Source organism: Cibotium barometz, chromosome 35, assembly GCF_041138505.1.
Source record: "Cibotium barometz isolate CiBa-2024 chromosome 35, ASM4113850v1, whole genome shotgun sequence".
Lineage (NCBI taxonomy): Eukaryota > Viridiplantae > Streptophyta > Polypodiopsida > Cyatheales > Cibotiaceae > Cibotium > Cibotium barometz.
In genome coordinates this window covers 6,565,812-6,586,156 of record NC_141080.1, presented here as the reverse complement: position 1 = coordinate 6,586,156, position 20,345 = coordinate 6,565,812, and the positions used below count along the sequence as shown (strand labels likewise).

General features: G+C 45.3%; 3 protein-coding genes across 3 annotated transcripts in view; all 3 read left to right on the top strand.

Moving 5' to 3' along the window:
• Positions 1-20,345, top strand: part of MAPR4 (membrane-associated progesterone binding protein 4) — a 63,645-nt gene that overhangs the window by 27,065 nt on the left and 16,235 nt on the right. The window lies entirely within an intron of this gene.
• Positions 11,428-13,020, top strand: LOC147618096 (uncharacterized). The gene has a single exon (XM_086775340.1). It carries the CDS (start codon positions 11,428-11,430, stop codon positions 13,018-13,020), a length of 1,593 nt encoding a protein of 530 aa, XP_086631466.1.
• LOC147618095 (uncharacterized) lies at positions 13,021-13,933 on the top strand. Its single transcript, XM_086775341.1, has one exon. It carries the CDS (start codon positions 13,055-13,057, stop codon positions 13,931-13,933), a length of 879 nt encoding a protein of 292 aa, XP_086631467.1. The 5' UTR covers positions 13,021-13,054.

Genomic DNA, 20,345 nt, shown 5'->3' with positions numbered 1-20,345 from the left:
TGCAAGAGTCCCATACAAACACTGGCCAAGAGTGTAGGCTACGGGCGGATGACGCCTCTTGGTGGGAGCGTGTGAAGACCACAGATGCTATGGTGAGGCCCATAGTCCACCTATTGAGGATTGTAGACGCTATGCAACCATGCATAGGCAAGGTCTACGAGGCCATGGATCGCATGATAGAGAAGTTGAAAGACTTCGTGCCTGACGAAGACAGATACGAGGAGATCCATGCCTTGTGTCTAGGAAGGTGGAATTCCTACTACTCTCCATTGCATGCAGCAGCTTATGTGGTGGACCCAGAATTCCAAGGCAACAAGCAGGAGAGCGACCGGGAGGTGAGCGCTGGATGGAGGATCATCTTGGATCGTCTTGTGCTGCCTGATGCATCGGTTAGGCGCAAGATCAGCTACCAGCTTTGGATGTACAAGTCATTTCATGGCTCCTATGGCTGTCATGATGCACAGGTTGACCGCTCCAAAGTTGGTGCTGCTCTATGGTGGGAGGACTTTGGTTCAGATGGACCGGAGCTGCAGCAGCTTGCCATCCGCATACTTAGCCAGGCCGTTAGCTCCTCTTGCTTGGAGCAACTTTGGAGTACCTACAGCCACATTGCCTCTAGGAAGAGGAACCGACTCGGGGTAGAGCGTGCCAATGACCTTGTCTTCGTTAGCATGAACTTGCGAATGCTTTGCAAGAGCGTGACCAAGAAGGCAGATTCCTTCACTGAGTGGGAGATGAGTCAACAAGAAGAGCAACAAGAGGATGAGGTGCAGGAGCAGCATGCCAGTGAGGATGAGACTGAGGATGAGCTTGATGCTTCTTTGGCACAAGCTACCCATGACCATGAGGCGAGCACTTCACGTGGATGATCATTCATGGATCATGATTCATGGGCCTTACTACTTAGCTCTAGCCTCTAGCCTCTAGCCTCTAGTCTTCAGCACTTTTTTGTCATTGACTCATTTGAGTCCGTCCATGTATTTTGCCTCCTTAAGGCTTAGTCTTGACTCCTGAGTCTTGACCGTTGAGTCATGACTCATTTTGTATCTACCTAATTATTAATATGACTCAAAAGCTTACCATTTTAGTGTAAATTTGTGCTCATTTTGATGTACTTCCAAAGTAGAATAAGTGTAGAGTAGAAAATTTAAAAAAAAAAGGTACTTTTTGAGTGTCGTTCCCTTCCCTGTCCATGTTCCCTACTTATGGCCGTCCCCCGTCCCGTCCCGTCCCCGTCCCCCGTCCCTTGTGACTATGGGTTTCGTCAATTGAGCCTATTTCCGATCAGGGGCAGGACACTTTTACTATCTGTAAAGGTTTTCCTGAGCCCGTCATGATTCGTGGGAATAGAAGCATTCTTGGCATCCCATTGATTTCGCATCTCTAGGCCCGACGAGCTATCCACAAGGGAGCGGAAGGGGCACTACTTTATGTTCGTGCTCAGATAGCCTCTACCTCATTGGTAGCACCTATCTCATCCTCAGTCCCACAGTTAGTAGACCTCCTGTCTAGACATCATGACATCATGCTCAGGGACGATCTTCCACCCAGTCTCCCTCCATCACGTCCTGAGGACCATCATATCGATTTGGTCCTTGGATCGGAACCTCCTAGCAGGTTCCCCTATCGTCTTTCCAAGACTTTAGAGGGCGAGCTAGAAAGACAGCTATTTGAGCTCCTCCGAGCCGGATTTGTTAGGCCTTGTTCCTCACCATTTGCTGCACCTATCCTATTTGTCCAAAAGAAGGACAAGTCTGCACGCCTTTGTGTAGACTATAGGGCATTGAATAAACTCACCATTAAGAATAAGTTTCCTATGCCAAGGATTGATGAGTACATTTTGGAGCGTTTAGATGGTGCAAAATTTTTCACCAAAAACAGCTTTCCAGACAGAGTGTGGTCACTACGAGTTCGTAGTCATGCCTTTTGTGCTTACCAATGCACCCACAACCTTCTATAAAACGATGTCTAGGATTTTCGTAGTCCTCATTGGTAAGTGTGTCTTCATCTTTTTTGATGACATACTTGTATTCTCAGCCACTGCGGAGCAGCATGAGAAAGATGTGGAGAAAGTCTTTGTCAAATGCACTCTGCACTCAGTGCACGGTGACGAACTGGCTCATCATCAGCAGTGCAACAGTTGTACAATATTAGAACCCAATAGGATGATATTTGTCGTACGCCGTGACCCCATTGTACATCCTCAGTCCAGGATAAGTCAGGCACTTCATGCATGTAGAGTTAGTAGAAGCCTTAGGGTTTGCATCAGAAAGCACTCTGCATCTTGCATAATATGCATTCATATGCCTGTGCATCATTTAGAACATCCCAGAAGCCTTAGGAAATTTATCTGGTATTTTTTCCATATTTTATAGTATTTATTTAGCATTTATTGTCATTTATAAATATAAACTTTATAAAATGACCAGCCAACTTGACCAGCCTCTAGTTAGTATAAATAGGCTTGAATAGGGCTTAGTTTCTCATTCAGTCTTCAGTGTGCTAAGAGCTTTCCTCCTCAGCCCTAGGAGTTCCCTTGCCTTCAGCACTAGACTAGTCTCATCCAGCCCTTGGAGTGCTTGAGGTTGCTTCAGCCAGCCTTGTTCATCCAACACCTGCAAGTCAGCAGTCCCTACAGCCCTAGGGGCCCGCATCCAGCATCAAATCAGCCCTGATTCAGCATACAGTCCAGCCTCAGTTCAACGCCAGAATTCAGCCAGTGTTTTCTGCATCTGTCCAGCCGTACACCTGTGCGTTTACAGTTCTGTCCAGCAGTAGTACACGCCTGCGTTTCTGTCCAGCAGCAGCAATACACTTATGCGTTTCTGTCCAGCAGCAGAACAGCCTGCGTTTTCAGTCTTGCAATTCACTACTTGGGCTATATCATCGGTTCCGATGGGATTCGATTGGACCCCTCAAAGGTTAAAGAGATATTGGATTGGGACATCCCTCAGACCGCCCAAGAGATCCGTTCTTTCGTAGGTCTTTGTCAAGCCTACAGCACCCATGTTCACCAGTTTTCCAACCTGGCAGCACCTCTCACCGACTTGCTGAAGGGGGTGAAGACTTGTAAACAAAATGTCTCAGTCACAGGCAAGGCGCTTGATGCATTTTGTGCACTCTAGAAAGCTGCCTCAGAAGCGCTTGTTTTGAAGTTAGCATCTTGGAACCTTTTGAGGTCATTACCGATGCAAGCAATGTAGCCATAGGTGCAGTTCTCCAGTAGGACAATAGATCCGTGGCCTACTACAATCGAAAGTTGGATGTCGCCGAAAAGAATTATAAGTGGCTTCAAACCATGCCAAGTGCCCCGTGGAGTGATCGGCAAGCCAGGTGGAGTCAACTCTTCCAACAATTTGGAGGAATGATTGAGTACATCTCTGGTAAGTATAACCCAGATGCAGATGCTCTTAGTCGAAAGCCAGCATCCAGGCAGTGCAGGGGTCTACCATTCTCGAAATCACGGGGAAGGACTTAGATAGCATGAAAGACCAGTATGTCGACACCCCTGAGTTTGGTACTCAATACAATTTGGCCCTCACTTCTGAGCCTGGCTATTATTCAGTGCATAACGGTTGGTTGTCTTCAAGAATCAACTCTATGTCATTTGGGAAAAGCGATCAGCTCTTCTCCATGATGCTCATGACTCCTTAGTTAGAGGACATAGAGGTATCAACAGGACCCTCGAGAAACTACAACGGTTCTTTTATTGGCCAAAAATGAGGTGTGATGTGTATTCACATGTTCAAGCCTGTAAGATTTGTCAAAAAGTTAAGGTTCCACATACAAAGAAGGTTGGGTTACTTCAACCTTTACCTATTCCCGATGGACCTTTCATCGAAATTTCTATGGACTTTGTAGGGCCTCTACCAACATTCACCGGATCCCGTAACACTCAGTGTTTTACCATTGTGGATTGCTTCAGTAAGTTCTACATGCTCATCCCATGTAAGCATACGGCCACATTTGAGAACGTAGCTTGTCTTTTTCTCAAACAATGGTAAAACACTCAGTGTTTTACCATTGTGGATTGCTTCAGTAAGTTCTACATGCTCATCCCATGTAAGCATACGGCCACATTTGAGAACGTAGCTTGTCTTTTTCTCAAACATTGTTACCCCATTTGTGGTTTGCCTAGCACCATCACCTCACACAGAGATTCCAAGTTTACCTCGCATTTTTGGAGTGCATTATTTGAAAACTTTGGAACTAAGTTACAATTGTCTAGTGCATTCCATCCATAGACAGATGGCCAGACAGAAATCTATAAACAGTTGGTCTTTGATGTTCTCAAGTCATATTGTCATGACCAGCAGTCCAAATGGGAACATTATGTTCCGTTGCTACAAGCCATCTTGAACGATACTCATTCATCCAATGTCGGACGGACTCCGTATGAAGCAGTCTTTGGTCTTTGTTTCTCTTCTCTTTTGATGAGATTGGTGTCTCCATCTCTTGAGGCTAACAAAATGACGGAAGCATTTTCTGAAATCATTGAGTCAGTTAAGGACCGCTTGACCAAAGCACATGAAGCTTATAGCAGACAGGCTAATAAGTCTAGACGAGATGTCCACTTCAAGGATGGGGATTGGGTCTATCTACGCATCATGAAACAGAGATTGAAACAAGTGGGCAAACGTTGTCCCAAGCTTTCTTTACGTAGTTTTGGACCCTTTCCAATAGTTAAAAAGATAGTGATGTCTCCATGAAGTTGAAGTTGCCTAACAGTTGGACAATGCATGATGTTTTTCATGATTCTTAGCTAAAACCATATGTTGGACCAGAAGTTTTTCATGTTTCAGATGAACAGCTGGTAGGCGAAGCAGAAGTCATTGAGCCTGAGCAGATTCTTCTTCATCGTTGGAAGCATGTTTCCAATCGAAGAATATGTTAGTTCTACATGAAGTTTCGAGATCGAGGTATCCACGAAGCCGTTTGGCTAGACGAGGAGTTCTTTCAAGAGTATCCCCAGTTGTTGGCTGACTACTTGGAAGCCACGAACCTGCCGCCAAGCTAAGCAGGAGGAATGTCACATGCACTCTGCACTGTAGTGCATGGTGACAAGATGGCTCATCATCATCAGTGCAACATTGTACATTATTAGTACCCTTTAGGATGATATTTGTCGTACGTCATGACCCCATTGTAATCCTCAGTCCAAGATAAGCTAGGCACGAGCTACGTAGGTCATTCCTCAGTCTTAGATAGTCAGTCAGTCAGTCAGTCAGTCAGTCAGTCCAAGTCCCTTAACCCACTTAAAGAGATGCATTCATGCGTGTAGAGTCAGTAGAAACCTTAGGGTTTGCATTAGAAAGCACTCTGTATATTGCATATCATTCATCCATTGCATATAGACCATTGCAGAAGCCTTCAAATAACATCTAGTATTTATTAGTATTTATTTGGCATTTTTCCCATAATTTTCCGCATTTAATACCATTTATTTATCATGAACAAGTCGTGTAGAGCATTTAGTGTCCAATTGGCAAGCCCTTCAGCCAACCGACCAGCCACTTAGAAGCATATAAATAGGTTGCTTTTGCACCATTCACTCATTCATATAAGCCTTCAACGCTTGGAGCCTTCAGCCCAAGGAGCATAAGCGATTGGAGCATTCAGCATATCAGCCACCATCAGTGTTTCATCCATCAGCATATAGGAGCATCAACGCTTGAGCATTCAGCCTTCATTCATCAAAACGCAGTATCTACAGCATTCAGCCCTACAGGTCACCTTGCTTTTCAGCATACATACAGTTTTTAGCATCCTTATCTACATCGTTTGGCTACAACTACTTGGTGAAGGTAAAATTCAGCATTCATACATAGCCTAGAACAGTCCCAAACAATCCACACCTCAGCCTCAGATTTGCAGCCTTCGCTCATTCCATTGGGAAGAGTGCATAGGCTTGAGATTGGTCATCATTGGTGCTTCTACAGCCGTGTACAATTCAGCCCGACTCTTGGTCCTCAGAGATCTTGCGTTTGGCTTATCGTCACTGCACAGTCAGTCTCTTCAAAGTAATAAAGCAAATACTATTTCGGTAACAAGATAGGAGGCCCTTCAGTGGGTAATTCAGGACCCCATACAGTGTATAGTTTCTCTCTCTCTCTCTCTCAAATCTCTTAAAGTTTGAAGTCAGAAAGTGGATTGTTAAACTCGCGAAACTCAGGATACAGAAGATGATGTGAGAATTTGTGTGACAGGATCCTTAATCACAAATACTTTTGTTGCATGTTACATCAAGATTTTGTCTTTATTTTTTGATTTACATCATTCTACTAAAGCAAATACACCATTCGTGGTGGGGTCCTATAGAGGGTATTTGGGACCCAATACTGTGTCCTCTTCTCCCTCTCTCTCTCTCTCTCTCTCTCTCTCTCTCTCTCTCTCTATTTTTTGCACATCTACTTTAGTCTTGTGCGTTATATTCGTCGTGAAAGATTGCGGAATTTGAGCATTGAAGTTACCGATTCGACCATGAAGCTTCCACATGTTACATTGGTATCAGAGTCTTCTTCAAGTGTGAAGTTTCAGCCAGAAAAACTAGAAAAAAAGAAAGAAAGAAATTTTGACGCTTGTGTGGTTGGTTTCTGGACTCTGGTGGACCGCCCCTTTCGGTGTGACTCCTCTCCCTAGCGACAGTTGGTTTTTAGTCTCCAGAAGTCTCCCACATGCATAGTGGATGGTTAGATTGCGCTTTGGAAAGGAAGTGCATTTTCCTGATATAGCGATCTTTGACGAAGAGAGAGAGCGACAAACTTCGGAACAAAGTGCACCAGGCAGTCCTTCGAGGGCGGCAGACATGTGTACAAGAGATGTTCCAGTAGAGATGATGCAAGTAATCGCCAAACAGGGTACCAAATTGGAAGAACAGAAGGCGTAGATCTTGGCCTTGGAAGAGCGCATCCATTCTCTAGCTCCTCTTTTTCCGTCTCCTCCTCTCTCTCCTTTCGTTTCCCAGATTCCAAATTCTCTACAGCATGACCCTTTTGAAGGGGTATGACTGCAACCGAGTTCCATGCTTGAGTTGCAGATGCAAGCAATGGAGATTCGACAAATGGAAGACCGTGCGACAGTATCCTGTATTGTTGCATGCCAGGCGACGCGTGGAACACGAAAGATACCTTGTTGCTTTAGACGCAAGAATAACACCAGCGGCTTCCTCGAGTCATTTTCTTGAGAAAATGAACTTCAGTAAGTATAATGGTAAACTCGACCCCACAACCCTTTATTCTTGGTTGCATCAGTTTGAAGCTTATTTTGCTGCAATTAGAAAAAGTGATAGTGACAGAGTGATCTTGGCTAGTTGGTACTTGGAAGGTGAGGCCATTCCTTGGTGGACCCAGTGGGCTCATGGCCACACCAGATTAGGTATGGCGGCTTATGTTTGGGATGAGTTTATCCTAAACCTTAAGGAGCGGTTTCTACTGTCCCATTACCTTGAGCGACTCAAAGACGAGTTCAGGGGAGTAAGTCAAAACACGCAACTAGTCCTTCAGTTTGCCAATAAAATTTGAAACTTGTGTTTGCGGTTGGGCTTATCTGACAAGGACAGTTTCTTTATGGCCTTGGCATGCAAATCTAGTGGGAGGTTGTAACTGTTTGGCCCTCCTAGGTCTATTTCACATGATGAAATCCATGCCCAGACACTAGACAGGTGGAAGAAGACATGGGGACAGGGTCCATAAGGTTTGATTAAGAAAAAGCACGATTCTTGGTCAAAAAGCAAGAAAAAACAAAAAGTCAAACAAGCTTGACCGCAAGCCAAGGGCACCATTGGAAAGAGGAGACTGAGCCGGACCAAAAAGCTAAAAGGCGTTCTCTCAAAAAGTAGCTCTAAGGCCAAAAGCAAGGCCTTAAAGCCAGAAAAACAAAGCACCAAAAGTTGAGTAATATTTTATTAATAAAAGTAAAAAGAGCAAAAGCAAAGCATAAAAAAGGCAAATCAAAAGCATGAAGGCTTTTTGGCAAAAAGCAGGGTCTCTTACAATTTTAAAAAGGATTGGACTTCTCTTGTAGTACCATGAACAAGATCATTGAAGATTCAAGGAGATCGTGGAGTGTGTGTGGGCATCATTATGATCATGGAGAGTTTCTTCTTTGCCATCAACACCTTCTCCAACTTGCTTTTCAGACGTACAGTTTGTCCTAGACTTGTATGGACATATGCATGGGCAATACAGATGCATGTATGGATATGTACGGACAGAAATTTCAGAAATCCTAAAAAATTCAAAAACCCTAAAATTGCTGTAAAAACCCTAAAAACTACTTTTTGAAGGTTTTTATTGCCCAAAAACCATTAAAACAGGTTTTATATCAGTTTTCTTGCCAGAAAGAGCTTTTTCATGGTTTTCTTCATTAACAAGGTTGTAGGAGTTGTGGAGATTACTCATGGGAACTTGGACTACTTGAACTTGGATTTGAACTTGGATATGAACTTGGGCATAGAGCTTGGACATGGAACATAGAACTTGGACATGAACATGGAGAACTTGGACATAGAGCTTAGGCATGGAACTTGGACATGAACATGGAATCTGGACTTGGATCTGGATCTAGACTTGGAATTGGACTTGGACTTGGATTTGGACTTGGACTTTGGATTCATTGGATTTGGATTTGGATATTAGATTTGGTACTAGCCCGGTGAGAGATACTTGTGGGTCATCCCCGTTTGTGGTGTACTCGGCATCAGAGATCTCGTGCCTTGACATCGACATTGATTTGGATATCCTACATTGGCATATTTGTTTGTTTTGTATTCATTGAATGTATTGATTTTGGCCATCGTGCCCGTGGATTGTTCCTGAATAAATTCATGAAAGGGGGCGGGACCTGTTTCCCGCTCAGTGTGGTGTATTGTGCAAGATTCCCATTCCTTTTTCTCTCTCCTCTCTCTCTCTCTCTCTTTATATCTTTATCTCTTGGACACATGGTTGAGTCTATCACTGCACGCCTTGCTGGGCTTACAATGGTATCAGAGTAGGATTTCCCTTGAAGAAACTTTCTTGGGGTGCCAGAGCCATGTCGAGAGCAGAGGGAGAGTAAGGGCCTAACGAAGGGAAAAACTATAAGGCCAATACAAGACTTCAAAATGGGACCCAAGATTGTCAATCTATTTATCATGAAACCACGAGCATGACATCAGAAGAGTACCATGACTTTTAGCAGATCAAACGACCTCTCAGAGACGAAGAATTTCTTTCTTGGAGAACCAAGAGAGAACAGGACCAAAGAAGGGCTTAAATGTTTGTAGATTTAATCAAGGATTGAGCCACTGAAGTCGAAGGGGTTGAAGCTGCTAAAGCCTATCTTCGAGTCACCATTGGAGAAGGATCTAGAGCCAGCCGTTCTATTTCTTATGGAGGAAATAGGGAAGCTACTCCTAGGCTTGCTCTCTCATTTAGCTTCCTCGAGACAAGTAAGGGAAAGGAAGGCAAAGATGCCAGAGAGATTTGGAGATCATTAGATTGACATCATGCCAGGAAGTTCGACGAGTGGTTTGCAGTGGTGTTTAGCCCATTGCATATTTCGACAAATAAAGCCATGGAATCTTTGTGGACCAAAGTTGAAACAAAACTCTTTTGAAGCATTGAGGCTTTATGCTAGCAAAGGACCGGTGTTGTTTATTCTAGATCTTTTTGTGGTTGAACATGATGAGATTGCATTGGAGTAGTCTTGAACCAAGTAGGCCATGTTGTGGCCGATGAATGTCAAAGACAACAAGGAAGCAGATGCATTATCTCGGGGACCCTTGAGCCATGCGGTTTCTATGGGTTACCATATGGATTTCACTTTGATGAAGGATCCTTATGCTACCAAAGAGGATTTCAAAGATGCTTTGGAACAAATTGCAGATAAGAGATTTGGTGACTTTTTATGTCATCAAGTAGGGTTTTCTTATGATGCAAACCCAAGTTGTGTGTGACACAAGGAATTGAGGCCAAAGGATTGGAAGAGTGCCATGCTCCTCCCTACATGGGACATAGAGACAGCTTGATTACACTTCAAGCTTTGGAGAGCTGCTTTTTATTGACCTAGTATGAGAAAGGGCATTGAGTTATATATTCGAGAATGTTTGGTTTTGTCAGATGGTCAAGTTTTGATCGACAAAAGCTAGCAGGATTATTGCATCCATTGAAAGAGTATTGCTATGGATTTACCTTTGGATTACCAAAGTCAGGAAATGGAAATGATGGTATATGGACCTTTTCAGGATACCGAGAAGATTAACCATGTATGTCATCAGTTGGACCTTTCAGATCATAGGAGGATATATAATGTTTTCCATGACAGTTTATTGAAACCATGTACAGGTTTACCCCCCCCCCCCCCCCCCCCCCCCCCCCCCCGCGCCCTGCCCCTTCCTCCAGAGGAACTCGTTTTGAAGGATCCACCAAGGGTGGAAGAGTTGGAACAGATTGGGTTTCATTTTGTGAGAAAAAGAGAAAAGACTGTGGTCAAAAAGTTCCTCTTGGAATTCGAGAATTATTTGCTATTGAATGCCAAATGGATCCCAGAGACGTGCTTCAAGGACTATTTAGATATACTTCGAGCTTATGAGGAAGTGGTTGGTCCAGATGTATTTGAAGTACATATATAGACGTCTTGCCATCAAGACATATTCAAGAGGAAGGGATTGTGTCTCTAGCTCCCTTCATTGTATATATATTGGACTAGAATTGATCATTGTTTTGCTTATGATGATTATTTGGACATGCTCTAGTTTGGTGGCAATGATGCCAGATAGCCCAAGGAGTGAGATTTGTATATGGGAGGCAATGATGCTAGATATATTGGACTTCGTAGTCGGGTAGTCATTACATCTTCGAAGACGCACTTTCGCTTGCACAAAGTGCTGAAATGAAGCACAATGGCAGAAAGCCGAAGACTTCCTAGCCTACCACTCCCAAGGCAACTGCCTCAGGGGAAAAAGGCTAGAACTAGACGGGGTCTCTCCCAAGACAGAGCACGGGAGCCTCTGGCTCCAAGAACTCGACCAATGCACCCAAGCTTACTCCAGACCATAAAACTCAGGCAGGTAAGATTGGTGGTAAATTGAGTGCTGAGGAGACATCTCAGTACGAGGAGGAGGGTAGGTGCTTCTTTTGTCATACAAAAGGACACACTTCTAGGGGGTGCCCTAAGAAGACTACCACTCCATAGACAACCATGCCAACCTCCATGGCTTCCATGGTGAGCCCAGCTCCTGTCTCTAGTTCTTCGGGTCCCAGTGCTTTGGTTGTACAATCGTCAGCTGGGAGTCTGCCCATGATGAGGAGTATGAGTGCAACGAATTGCTCAAGACCTTTGGCTACATATGTGGCCAGAGAGTCATTGTCTTGTTTGACAACGACAGCACGAAGGATGTGGTCACGGAACAGGCCGCTCCGCGAGCCCGTTTCGTCACGCAGGGGGTTTATGGCTGATGGCCGTCGCGCTTATGATTCTGCTCCTTTGCATGCACCCCAGCATGGGGACTATGTTGATATGGGTGATGCCTTGCCCGTGCCACCGAGCACTTCCTTGTTTGATGCCAGGCCGCCATTCGGCTCACAGATTTCATTGGCTGAGCCATCCATTCTGGGCCGGCCTACTGGCACATTTCCGCCTACGGCGAGCATGCCTGGATTAAGTGTTGGTTTTCAGGGCAGTTGGGAGAGAGGCCATTCCTCTTCTCAGCCTTTTTCTATGCCACCCAGTCACCGTGATGTTTTTGGCAGGCAAACTCAGCAGGGTCTGCATGCTTCGATGACACCTCCTGTGAACACATTCAGTCAGACTCAGCCTGCGTATCAAGGAGGTCATGCTTCCAGCCAGCCGCATTTTGTGCAGCAGGGGAGTGTTTCTCCTAACCAGCAGGATGCTGGAATTGGGCAGCATGCAAACATGGATGATATGCTCTCAGATGCCTTACATTCATACAGGGCCTTGCCTGAGGATGTACGTGAGGAAATGCCCTTTTCCCAGTATGTGAGCTTTAAGCGTGAGGATGCTAGATATGCTGGTGGTCACTCCAGGAATAATGCAGCCAAAGATGTGAAAGACAAGCTCTCTGTGCACAAGTTCAAGGGGGACACTCGCACTCGCAATGAGTTGGAGGAGTGGCTCACGAAGCTGGAAGATTATTTCCGCTTCTACCCTAAGAACGATGAAGAGAGGATCATTTTTGCTGGTATGCATTTACAGGATTATGCACACACATGGTGGCGTTACATGAGAGAGTCACCTCAGAAGCCGACCACATGGAAACAGTTCAAGGAGCTTATGGTCACGACTCTTGTCTCGGCCCTAATCCTTGAGCAATACCTTGCTGATTTTTATGCACTCTCTCAGACGGGTACGGTCCAGGAGTACTTGCAGCGTTTTTGGAGACTTTCCTTGTTTGTACAGGATATTTCCGAGAAGGGGAAGTTGCTGCGTTTCATCCAAGGCTTAAATTCCCCTCTGGCTGCTGATGTGAGAGCTCACAACCCTCAAACCATTGAGCGAGCAGCCCAGCTTGCTGAGGTGTTTGAGCCCAAATATGCTGGCAAGTACAAGTACGTGTCAGGCAACTCTTATGGTACTGTTTACGAGGCTGGCAGGAAGCCAAAGTTTGCTGATTGGGCAGATAAGAAACCAGCAGGTACCCCCTTTCCACGATATCCTACGGTTACAGGGAGTAAAATGCCTTATGCCAAGCCATACAGGCCCACGGATGCAAAGCCAGGTGTCAAACCCAGTGCTGGTTTTGACAAATCAGATGTTAAACAACACTCCAGGGCCATAATGGACGGTAGGAAGAAGGCTAATTTATGTTTCAGATGTGGAGAGAAATGGACACCTGAGCATCGAGAGTTGTGCAAGATGAAGAATGTCAACTCAGCCAAACTCAGCATGATAATCGAATTCTCAGACGATGATGAAGTGGCTGACGTGACAGACTCCCATGATGCCTCTCATGAGGAATTGACAGGAGCTCATGATGCAGATGAAGCTCCTGACACAGGTGCCGACTGCATTTCCCTTTGATCCGGGTGGGGCTACTGAGCAAGCCACTCATGTGATGCATGAGATTGACATTCAGCTTGCATGTGACAGGAGAGACCGTAAGTCAACACCCTCTCGGGTGGAACATCAAGTCACAATGCCTTTTCATGTCAGAGACGATGCTATTGGTAATGCTCCTGTGGATGATGAGCAGATTTGTTGGGAAACCCAGTCTACACTGTATACCATCTCACTTCATGCCTTGATGGGTGCCAAAAGTGCTGACACGATCAGATTGAAAGGAATCATCAAGGGCAGACCTGTTCATGTGTTGGTAGACAGCGGTAGCACTCACAGTTTCATTAATTGCAGGACAGTGCAAAGAGTGGGGTTAATTGCTACAGAGATAGACCATGGCCTGAAAGTGGAGATAGCTAATGGACAGCATATGATCAACAGGCATTGCTGCCACGATGCCAGAATCAAGTTCTCTGATGACTATGAGTTTGCAGGAGACCTTTTGGCATTGGATATGGGGCCAATAGATGCTGTCCTGGGATGTGATTGGCTCCAATCATTGGGGAAAATCAGCATAGATTTGAATGCCTTATCTCTTGAATTTTGCCACAGGGGTAAAATGGTTACATTGCAGGGCATTGTGACTCGGAAATTGCAGGTCATTTCAGCAAGGCAGCTAGCCAGAGAGCTCAAGAAAGAGAGTGCCATATATGCATTGAATGTTTCTATACCTCGGGAGGGTGGCATTCCCCATGTGGATGATTGTGATATGCAGAAATTGCTCTTAGAGTTTGCAGATGTGTTTGCTGATATGCCATCTCAGTTGCCCCCAAAAAGAGACGTTGATCATGCCATAGTCCTGGAACATGGTAGCAAACCAATAAACAAGGCCGCGTACCGACTCCCTAAGGTTGAACGGGAAGAAGTGGCAACATAGGTGCGAGAATTGCTTGAGAAAAACTTCATTGCTCATGGCCCTTCATCTTTTGCATCTCCAGTACTCCTGGTGAAAAAGAAGGATGGCTCTTTCCGTATGTGCATTGACTACAGGGACTTGAATAAAGCCACCATTAAGAACAGGTTTCCTATTCCCAGGATTGATGACCTGTTGGATGAACTCAAGGGGTCTCAGCATTTCACGAAGATTGATTTGAGGTCAGGGTACCATCAGATCAGGATGAGAGAGGGTGATGAGCATAAGACTGCCTTTCGTACAGAAAGAGGATTATATGAGTTCAAGGTGATGCCTTTTGGTTTGACTAATGCACCAGCCACCTTCCAAGCACTCATGAACAAGATTCTACAACCCCTTCTTTTCAAATGTGTGCTGGTATTTTTTGATGACATACTTATTTACAGTAAGGATGCACAGGAGCACATAGGTCATGTCCGGCAAGTGCTGGAAATCTTGAGGATGCATCAGCTGTATGCTAAGGCCAGCAAGTGCACATTTATGGCAGGAGAGGTTGAATATCTTGGACATGTGGTAAGCAGGAACGGAATAAGAGTAGACCCAGCTAAGGTGAAATGCATTAAGGAGTGGCCGCAACCACACAATACCACGCAGCTCAGGGGTTTTTTGGGTCTTGCTTCTTTTTACAGGAGGTTCATCAGGCACTTTGCCAGAAGGGCTGCTCCTCTCACTGATTTACTGAAAAAGGATGCCTTCCAATGGTCAAAAGAAGCACAACTCAGTTTCGAGAATCTCAAGGATGCCCTTAGTAGTGCGCCTATATTGGTGTGCCCTGATTTCTCACGGTCCTTCATTGTTGAGACGGATGCCAGTGGCAAAGGTTTAGGGGCTCTCCTAAGACAGGAACATGGTGTGATTGCTTTTGAAAGCAGGAAGTTTAATGCCAGGGAAATGAATTATCATGTCTATGATCAGGAGATGCTGGCAATCTTGCATGCTTTTGCAAAATGGCACCACTACCTGTACGGTAGCAAGATTAAGGTCAAAACGGATCACAGGACACTCAAGTACTTTCTAACGCAGCCAAATTTATCCATGAAGCAAAAGAGATGGTTGGCTATAGTTCAGTCCTATGACTTTGACATTGAGTACAGGAAAGGGAAAGAGAATGTGGTTGCTGATGCCTTGTCCAAGATGTGGTCATGCAGACTGTCTGCCATTTCCACGCTTCATCAGGAATGGATACTTGGGATTCAGGAAGAATACATGCAGAATTCTGATGCAGCCAACATCTTTGTGGAGTTACAAAGCCCGTCCAGCCACGGACATAATCGATTTCATCTCCGTCACGGGCTGTTATGGTGCAAGGACAGAATTTATCTTGTACCAGACTCCAAATACAGGTTGTTGGTCCTACAGGAAATGCACTCATCTCCTATGTCAGGGCATGCTGGCATCACCAAAACATATGAAAAGGTAAAAGAGAGCTTTATTTGGGATGGCTTGTGGCGTGATGTGGTTAAGTTTGTCAGTGAATGTTTGCCCTGCCAGCAAAATAAAGTGGACAGTCGGCTGCCTGCGGGTCTTTTGCAACCCCTGCCCATTCCTGAAGGCAAATGGACCCACATTGCCATGGATTTCATTACAGGACTGCCTTCTACAGAGAAGGGTTGGGATAGCATATTCGTGGTGGTTGACAGGATGACCAAGCAGGCCCATTTTATACCAACTAAGACTCGGTACGCAGCATCACAGGTTGCCTGGCAATTCATTGAAAATGTATTCAAGCATCATGGTTTTCCTCGAGAGATTGTCAGTGACAGGGATGCCAAGTTTATGGGTCACTTTTGGCAGGAGTTATTTACTGCAGTTGGTACTTCCCTTGCGCCTAGTACTGCTTATCATCCCCAAACGGATGGGCAATCAGAGAGGGTGAACAAATGGCTGGAGGAGTACTTACGGCATTACTGTCATGACACACAGAAGTCTTGGGACAAATGGTTGGCATTGGCTGAATTTTGTTACAACAGCACCAAACACCTTTCTATTGGCATGAGTCCATTTGAGGTTATGTATGGATGCAAAGTGGGAATGCCTTCCAGGGTTGCAGACTTAGCCGTGAAAAATCAGCAAGCGAGAAATGACTTGGAGAGTATGGATGCCCTTCTGCAGTTGGCTAAGAAGAATATGCAGGATGCCCAAGCCAAGCAGAAGAAGTATGCGGATGAACACAGGAGGTACTTATCTTTTGAAGAAGGGGATTATGTGCATTTACGTCTCTATAAGAATCGATATGCCTCGCTGAAAGGTAATACCAACACAAAGCTTGCCCACCGGTATTACGGTCCCTACAAAATCATCCGCAGAGTTGGGAAGGTAGCATATCAGCTGGAGCTACCCAGAACCTCCAAGATCCATGATGTTTTCCATGTATCCTTGCTGAAACCACATGTCGAACAGCATGTCCAGGTTCTTCCTGAGTTGCCGCCTATGGATGAAGAGGGCCACATCGTTTATGTGCCAGAGCAAATCAAAGGTTTCAGAGATCATATGCTCAGGCATAAGGCTTACATAGAATATCTCATCAAATGGAAAGGTTTATCTGAAGATGAGAATTCTTGGCAACCCGAGAGTATTGTGCAGGACTACCCCTATCTCCTACAGAGCTGATTTGGTATCTGCTGTATTTTTCCCCATTTCGGGCAGCCTCATGGGAATTTTGAGGGCAAAATTCTTTGGGAAGGGATGGCTGTAATGAAGGTGGGAATTGGAAGAGTTTATGTGGGAAATAAGTGGGAGATTAGTAGGGGACTTATGGGATTTAAAGGGGACTATATAAGTCAACCCTGATTCATTTGTAGGCACTTTTTGATGTGACACTCCTAATCTACTTCGATCCCTGCACCTTATCCTCTCCCTGTGTCCTCCCCCTTGTCTCTCTCTCTCCTTCTCCCCTCCTTCTCCTCCCTTCTCCCCCAGTCCTCCGTGACTCTTCCTATCCCTTCCCGTCCTCTTCATTTCAGTTTGCAGGTTTCGAGTCTCGTACCAGGAGCGTTCCAGGAGGAGATCCGGTGGGGTTTTGACATCATACGACACCAGAGGGGAAGTCGGTAGCATTAAATGAAGATTTGGCTTGTCCTGTGTTGGTCGATAGTAGCAGTCGGGTATTTGTAGGGGCATTCTACGAGAGCCTTTAAAATAGCAAGGCTTATTTTAGTCATTAGTCATTTGCTCCCCAGTAACAGTCAGTCCATATTGAGTCTTAGTTTACCATTTCGGAAGGCCAAAGGCCACAAAAGTTGTACAATCAAAGGCATCTTTTTGTATCATACCAACACTCTCTCCTCTCTTCATCTAATCATTGCTTTTGCATTAGTGTTCCTAATAAGTCGATGCTTCCGCGTGTCACATTGGTATCAAAGCATCAGGCTTAACCAAGCTAAGCACTAGAAGTCCCAGGAAGGTGCACAAATCCATAGTAAGAAACGCAGCCAGAGTAGCAGTTGTGGGCTGGTCGGTAGTAGCAAAACGACAAGGAAGCAGCCTTGGGAGTTGTATGCTTGAAGGGGCATACTAGAGACTCTCGAGAATAATTCCAAGGGTGGAGCAAAGGCATGATCGTGCTCGGAAAGAAGACCATCGTTGTGTTAAATGCTTTAAGTCATGGAAAAAATGCAAGATAAATGCTTATAAATATTCTAAAAATACTAGATGCTATTTCAAGGCTTCTGCAATGGTCTATATACAATGGATGAATGATATGCAATATGCAGAGTGCTTTCTAATGCAAACCCTAAGGTTTCTACTGACTCTATATGCATGAATGAATCTCTTTAAGTGGGTTAAGGGACTTGAGTGACTGATTGACTCACTATGGCTGAGGAATGACCTACGTAGCTCGTGCTTGACTTATCCTGGACTGAGGATTACACACGGTATACGACAAATATCATCCTAAAGGGTGCTAATATTGTACAATGTTGCATTCATGACGAGCCATCTTGTCACCATGCACTACAGTGCAGAGTGCATGTGACATTCCCTTCTGTGTAGCCTGGCGACAGGTTCATGGCTTCCAAGTAGTCCGCCAATAACTGGGATACTCATGAAAGAACTCGTTGTCTAGCCTAACAGCTTCGTGGGTGCCTTGATCTCGGAACTTCGTATAGAACTAACGTATTCGTCAACCGAAACCATGCTTCTAACAATGAAGAAGGATTTGCTTAGGCCCAATGACTTTTGCTTCGTCTACCACGTCTGGTTGCCTGCTGTTGATCTGAAACATCAAACACTTCTGGTCCAACATATGGTTTTAGCCAAGAAACATGGAAAACATCATGCATACAAGGAGACCAAGCGGAACATATGCATAGTTTTCAACATTAGACGTGGAGTCGAATCTAAGGAATTTCAGTCAAGGTTGCGTAAAAGGAAGGATGACAAGTTTTGGAGTCAATTTGCAGCGAAGGGATGATGACAGTCATCCAATCTAAAGGTCGGAATTTAGACCTCCTTTGTGCTTGTGTTAATGTCGCGTGCATCCCGCACTTGGATGCCACGTAGATATAGGTGGAGGACTTGGAGTGGAAACTGGTCCCATGTGAGCCTAGTCCGGGACGAGTCAACCAAGGTTCCACTCTACGCGTCCGAGGTCAGGTGTGCATTGTTCTACACATGAAGCAGTGCTAGTCCGTACAGTGAGTCTCCGTTTGGAATGATGTCAAGTGATCTGAGGATCTGGTTTGCGACCGGGTGCTGGACATTTGTAGATGCATGTAGGTTTGCATGTCCAGCCCATAGGGCTACCCCAGAGCTGAGCCTAAGGCTCTTGCTGTGGGCATGGGGGGAGGTGTAGAACCACCTCCAAGGGGCTAGGAGGGCCCCATGCTGTACCCACCAGCCTTGGCTTGGGTTGGGAGGGCTGTCGACCAGCTCTAGGGGCCCTGGCGAGGCAGTCGACAGGGGCAGCTCACACAGCCAGCACAGAGGCTGCCCAGCAGCCAGTAGGTGTGCTTGGGAGGCCAGCCAATACCAGGTGTGAAAACGATGGATATTATAAGTATTTAATGCTTATTAATCAGGTCGTGAGGATTTAATCAGCAGTATCTCAGTATATAAAGCCCAGCCATAAATCAGGTCTAGTATCTCAGTATTCACAAAGGGTTGCCGTGTTCCAAGGGCCAGGACATTCAAGGGGGGTGATCCCACCAAGGTGAACATTGCAGGTCAAGATTCGGTCCTTATTTTTTGATTTGCATCATTCTAATACAGCAAATACACCATTTGTGGTGGGACCCTAGAGAGGGTATTTGGGACCCAAAACTGTGTCCTCCTCTCTCTCTCTCTCTCTCTCTCTCTCTCTCTCTCTCTCTCTCTCTCTCTGTGCACATCTACTTTAGTATTGTGTGATAATCATCGTGAAAGATTGTTGAATTTTGAGCATTGAAGTTACCGATTTCGACCACAAAGCTTCCACATGTTTACATTGGTATCAAAGCCTTCTTCTAGTGTGAAGATTCAACCATAAAAACCAAAAAGAAAAGAAAGATTTTTTTTTCTCGCTTGTGTAGTTGGTTTCTAGACTCCAGTGGACCACCCCTTCCGGTGTGACTCTTGTCCCTCGAAGGACGGTTGGTTTTCACCCTCCAGATGTCTCCCACTCGCATAGTGGATGGTTAGATTGCACTCCGGAAAGTGCATTTTCTTGCTATGGTGAGCTACGACGAAGACCGAACGACAAACTTCGGAATAGAGTGCATAGGCAGTCCTTCGAGGCCGGCAAACATGAGTGTACAGGAGATGCTCTAGCAGATGATGTGAGTAATCGCAGAATAGGGTACCAAATTGGAAGAGCAGAAGGTGCAAATCTTGGCCCTGGAAGAGTGCACTCCTTCTCTAGCCCCTCCTTTTCTGTCTCCACCTCCCAGATCCTCTACAAAATGACCCTTTTGAAGGGTTATGACCGTAGCCAAGTTCGATGCTCGAGTTGTAGATGTGAGCAATGGAGATTCGACATATGGAAGACTGTGAGGCAGCATCCTGTACTGCTGTACAAGAAGACGCTAGGCGATGTGTGGAACACAAAAGATACCTTGCGGTTTTGGACGCAAGAATGACACCAACTGCTTCCTTGAGTCATGTTCTTGAGAAAATGAACTTCAGTAAGTATAACGGTAAACTTGTAAACTTGAACCCACAACTCTCAGTATGTAAGTAGCAGTGGGCAGATACTAGGGTATATAGAAGGGCATAAAAAATACACAGAAGCAGTGTGGACAGAAAATGCAAGCATGTGAGAGGTTCTTGGCAGTTTGCAGGTAGGAGAGCGGTGGGCTGATGTGGCAGCTGTTAGAAGTCATCTCCTGTCTTTATGTTGACACTAGGGCCTTTGTTGTGGGTGTGCTCGCCCTTGTAGGTGTTTTTCTCATTTTTCCTC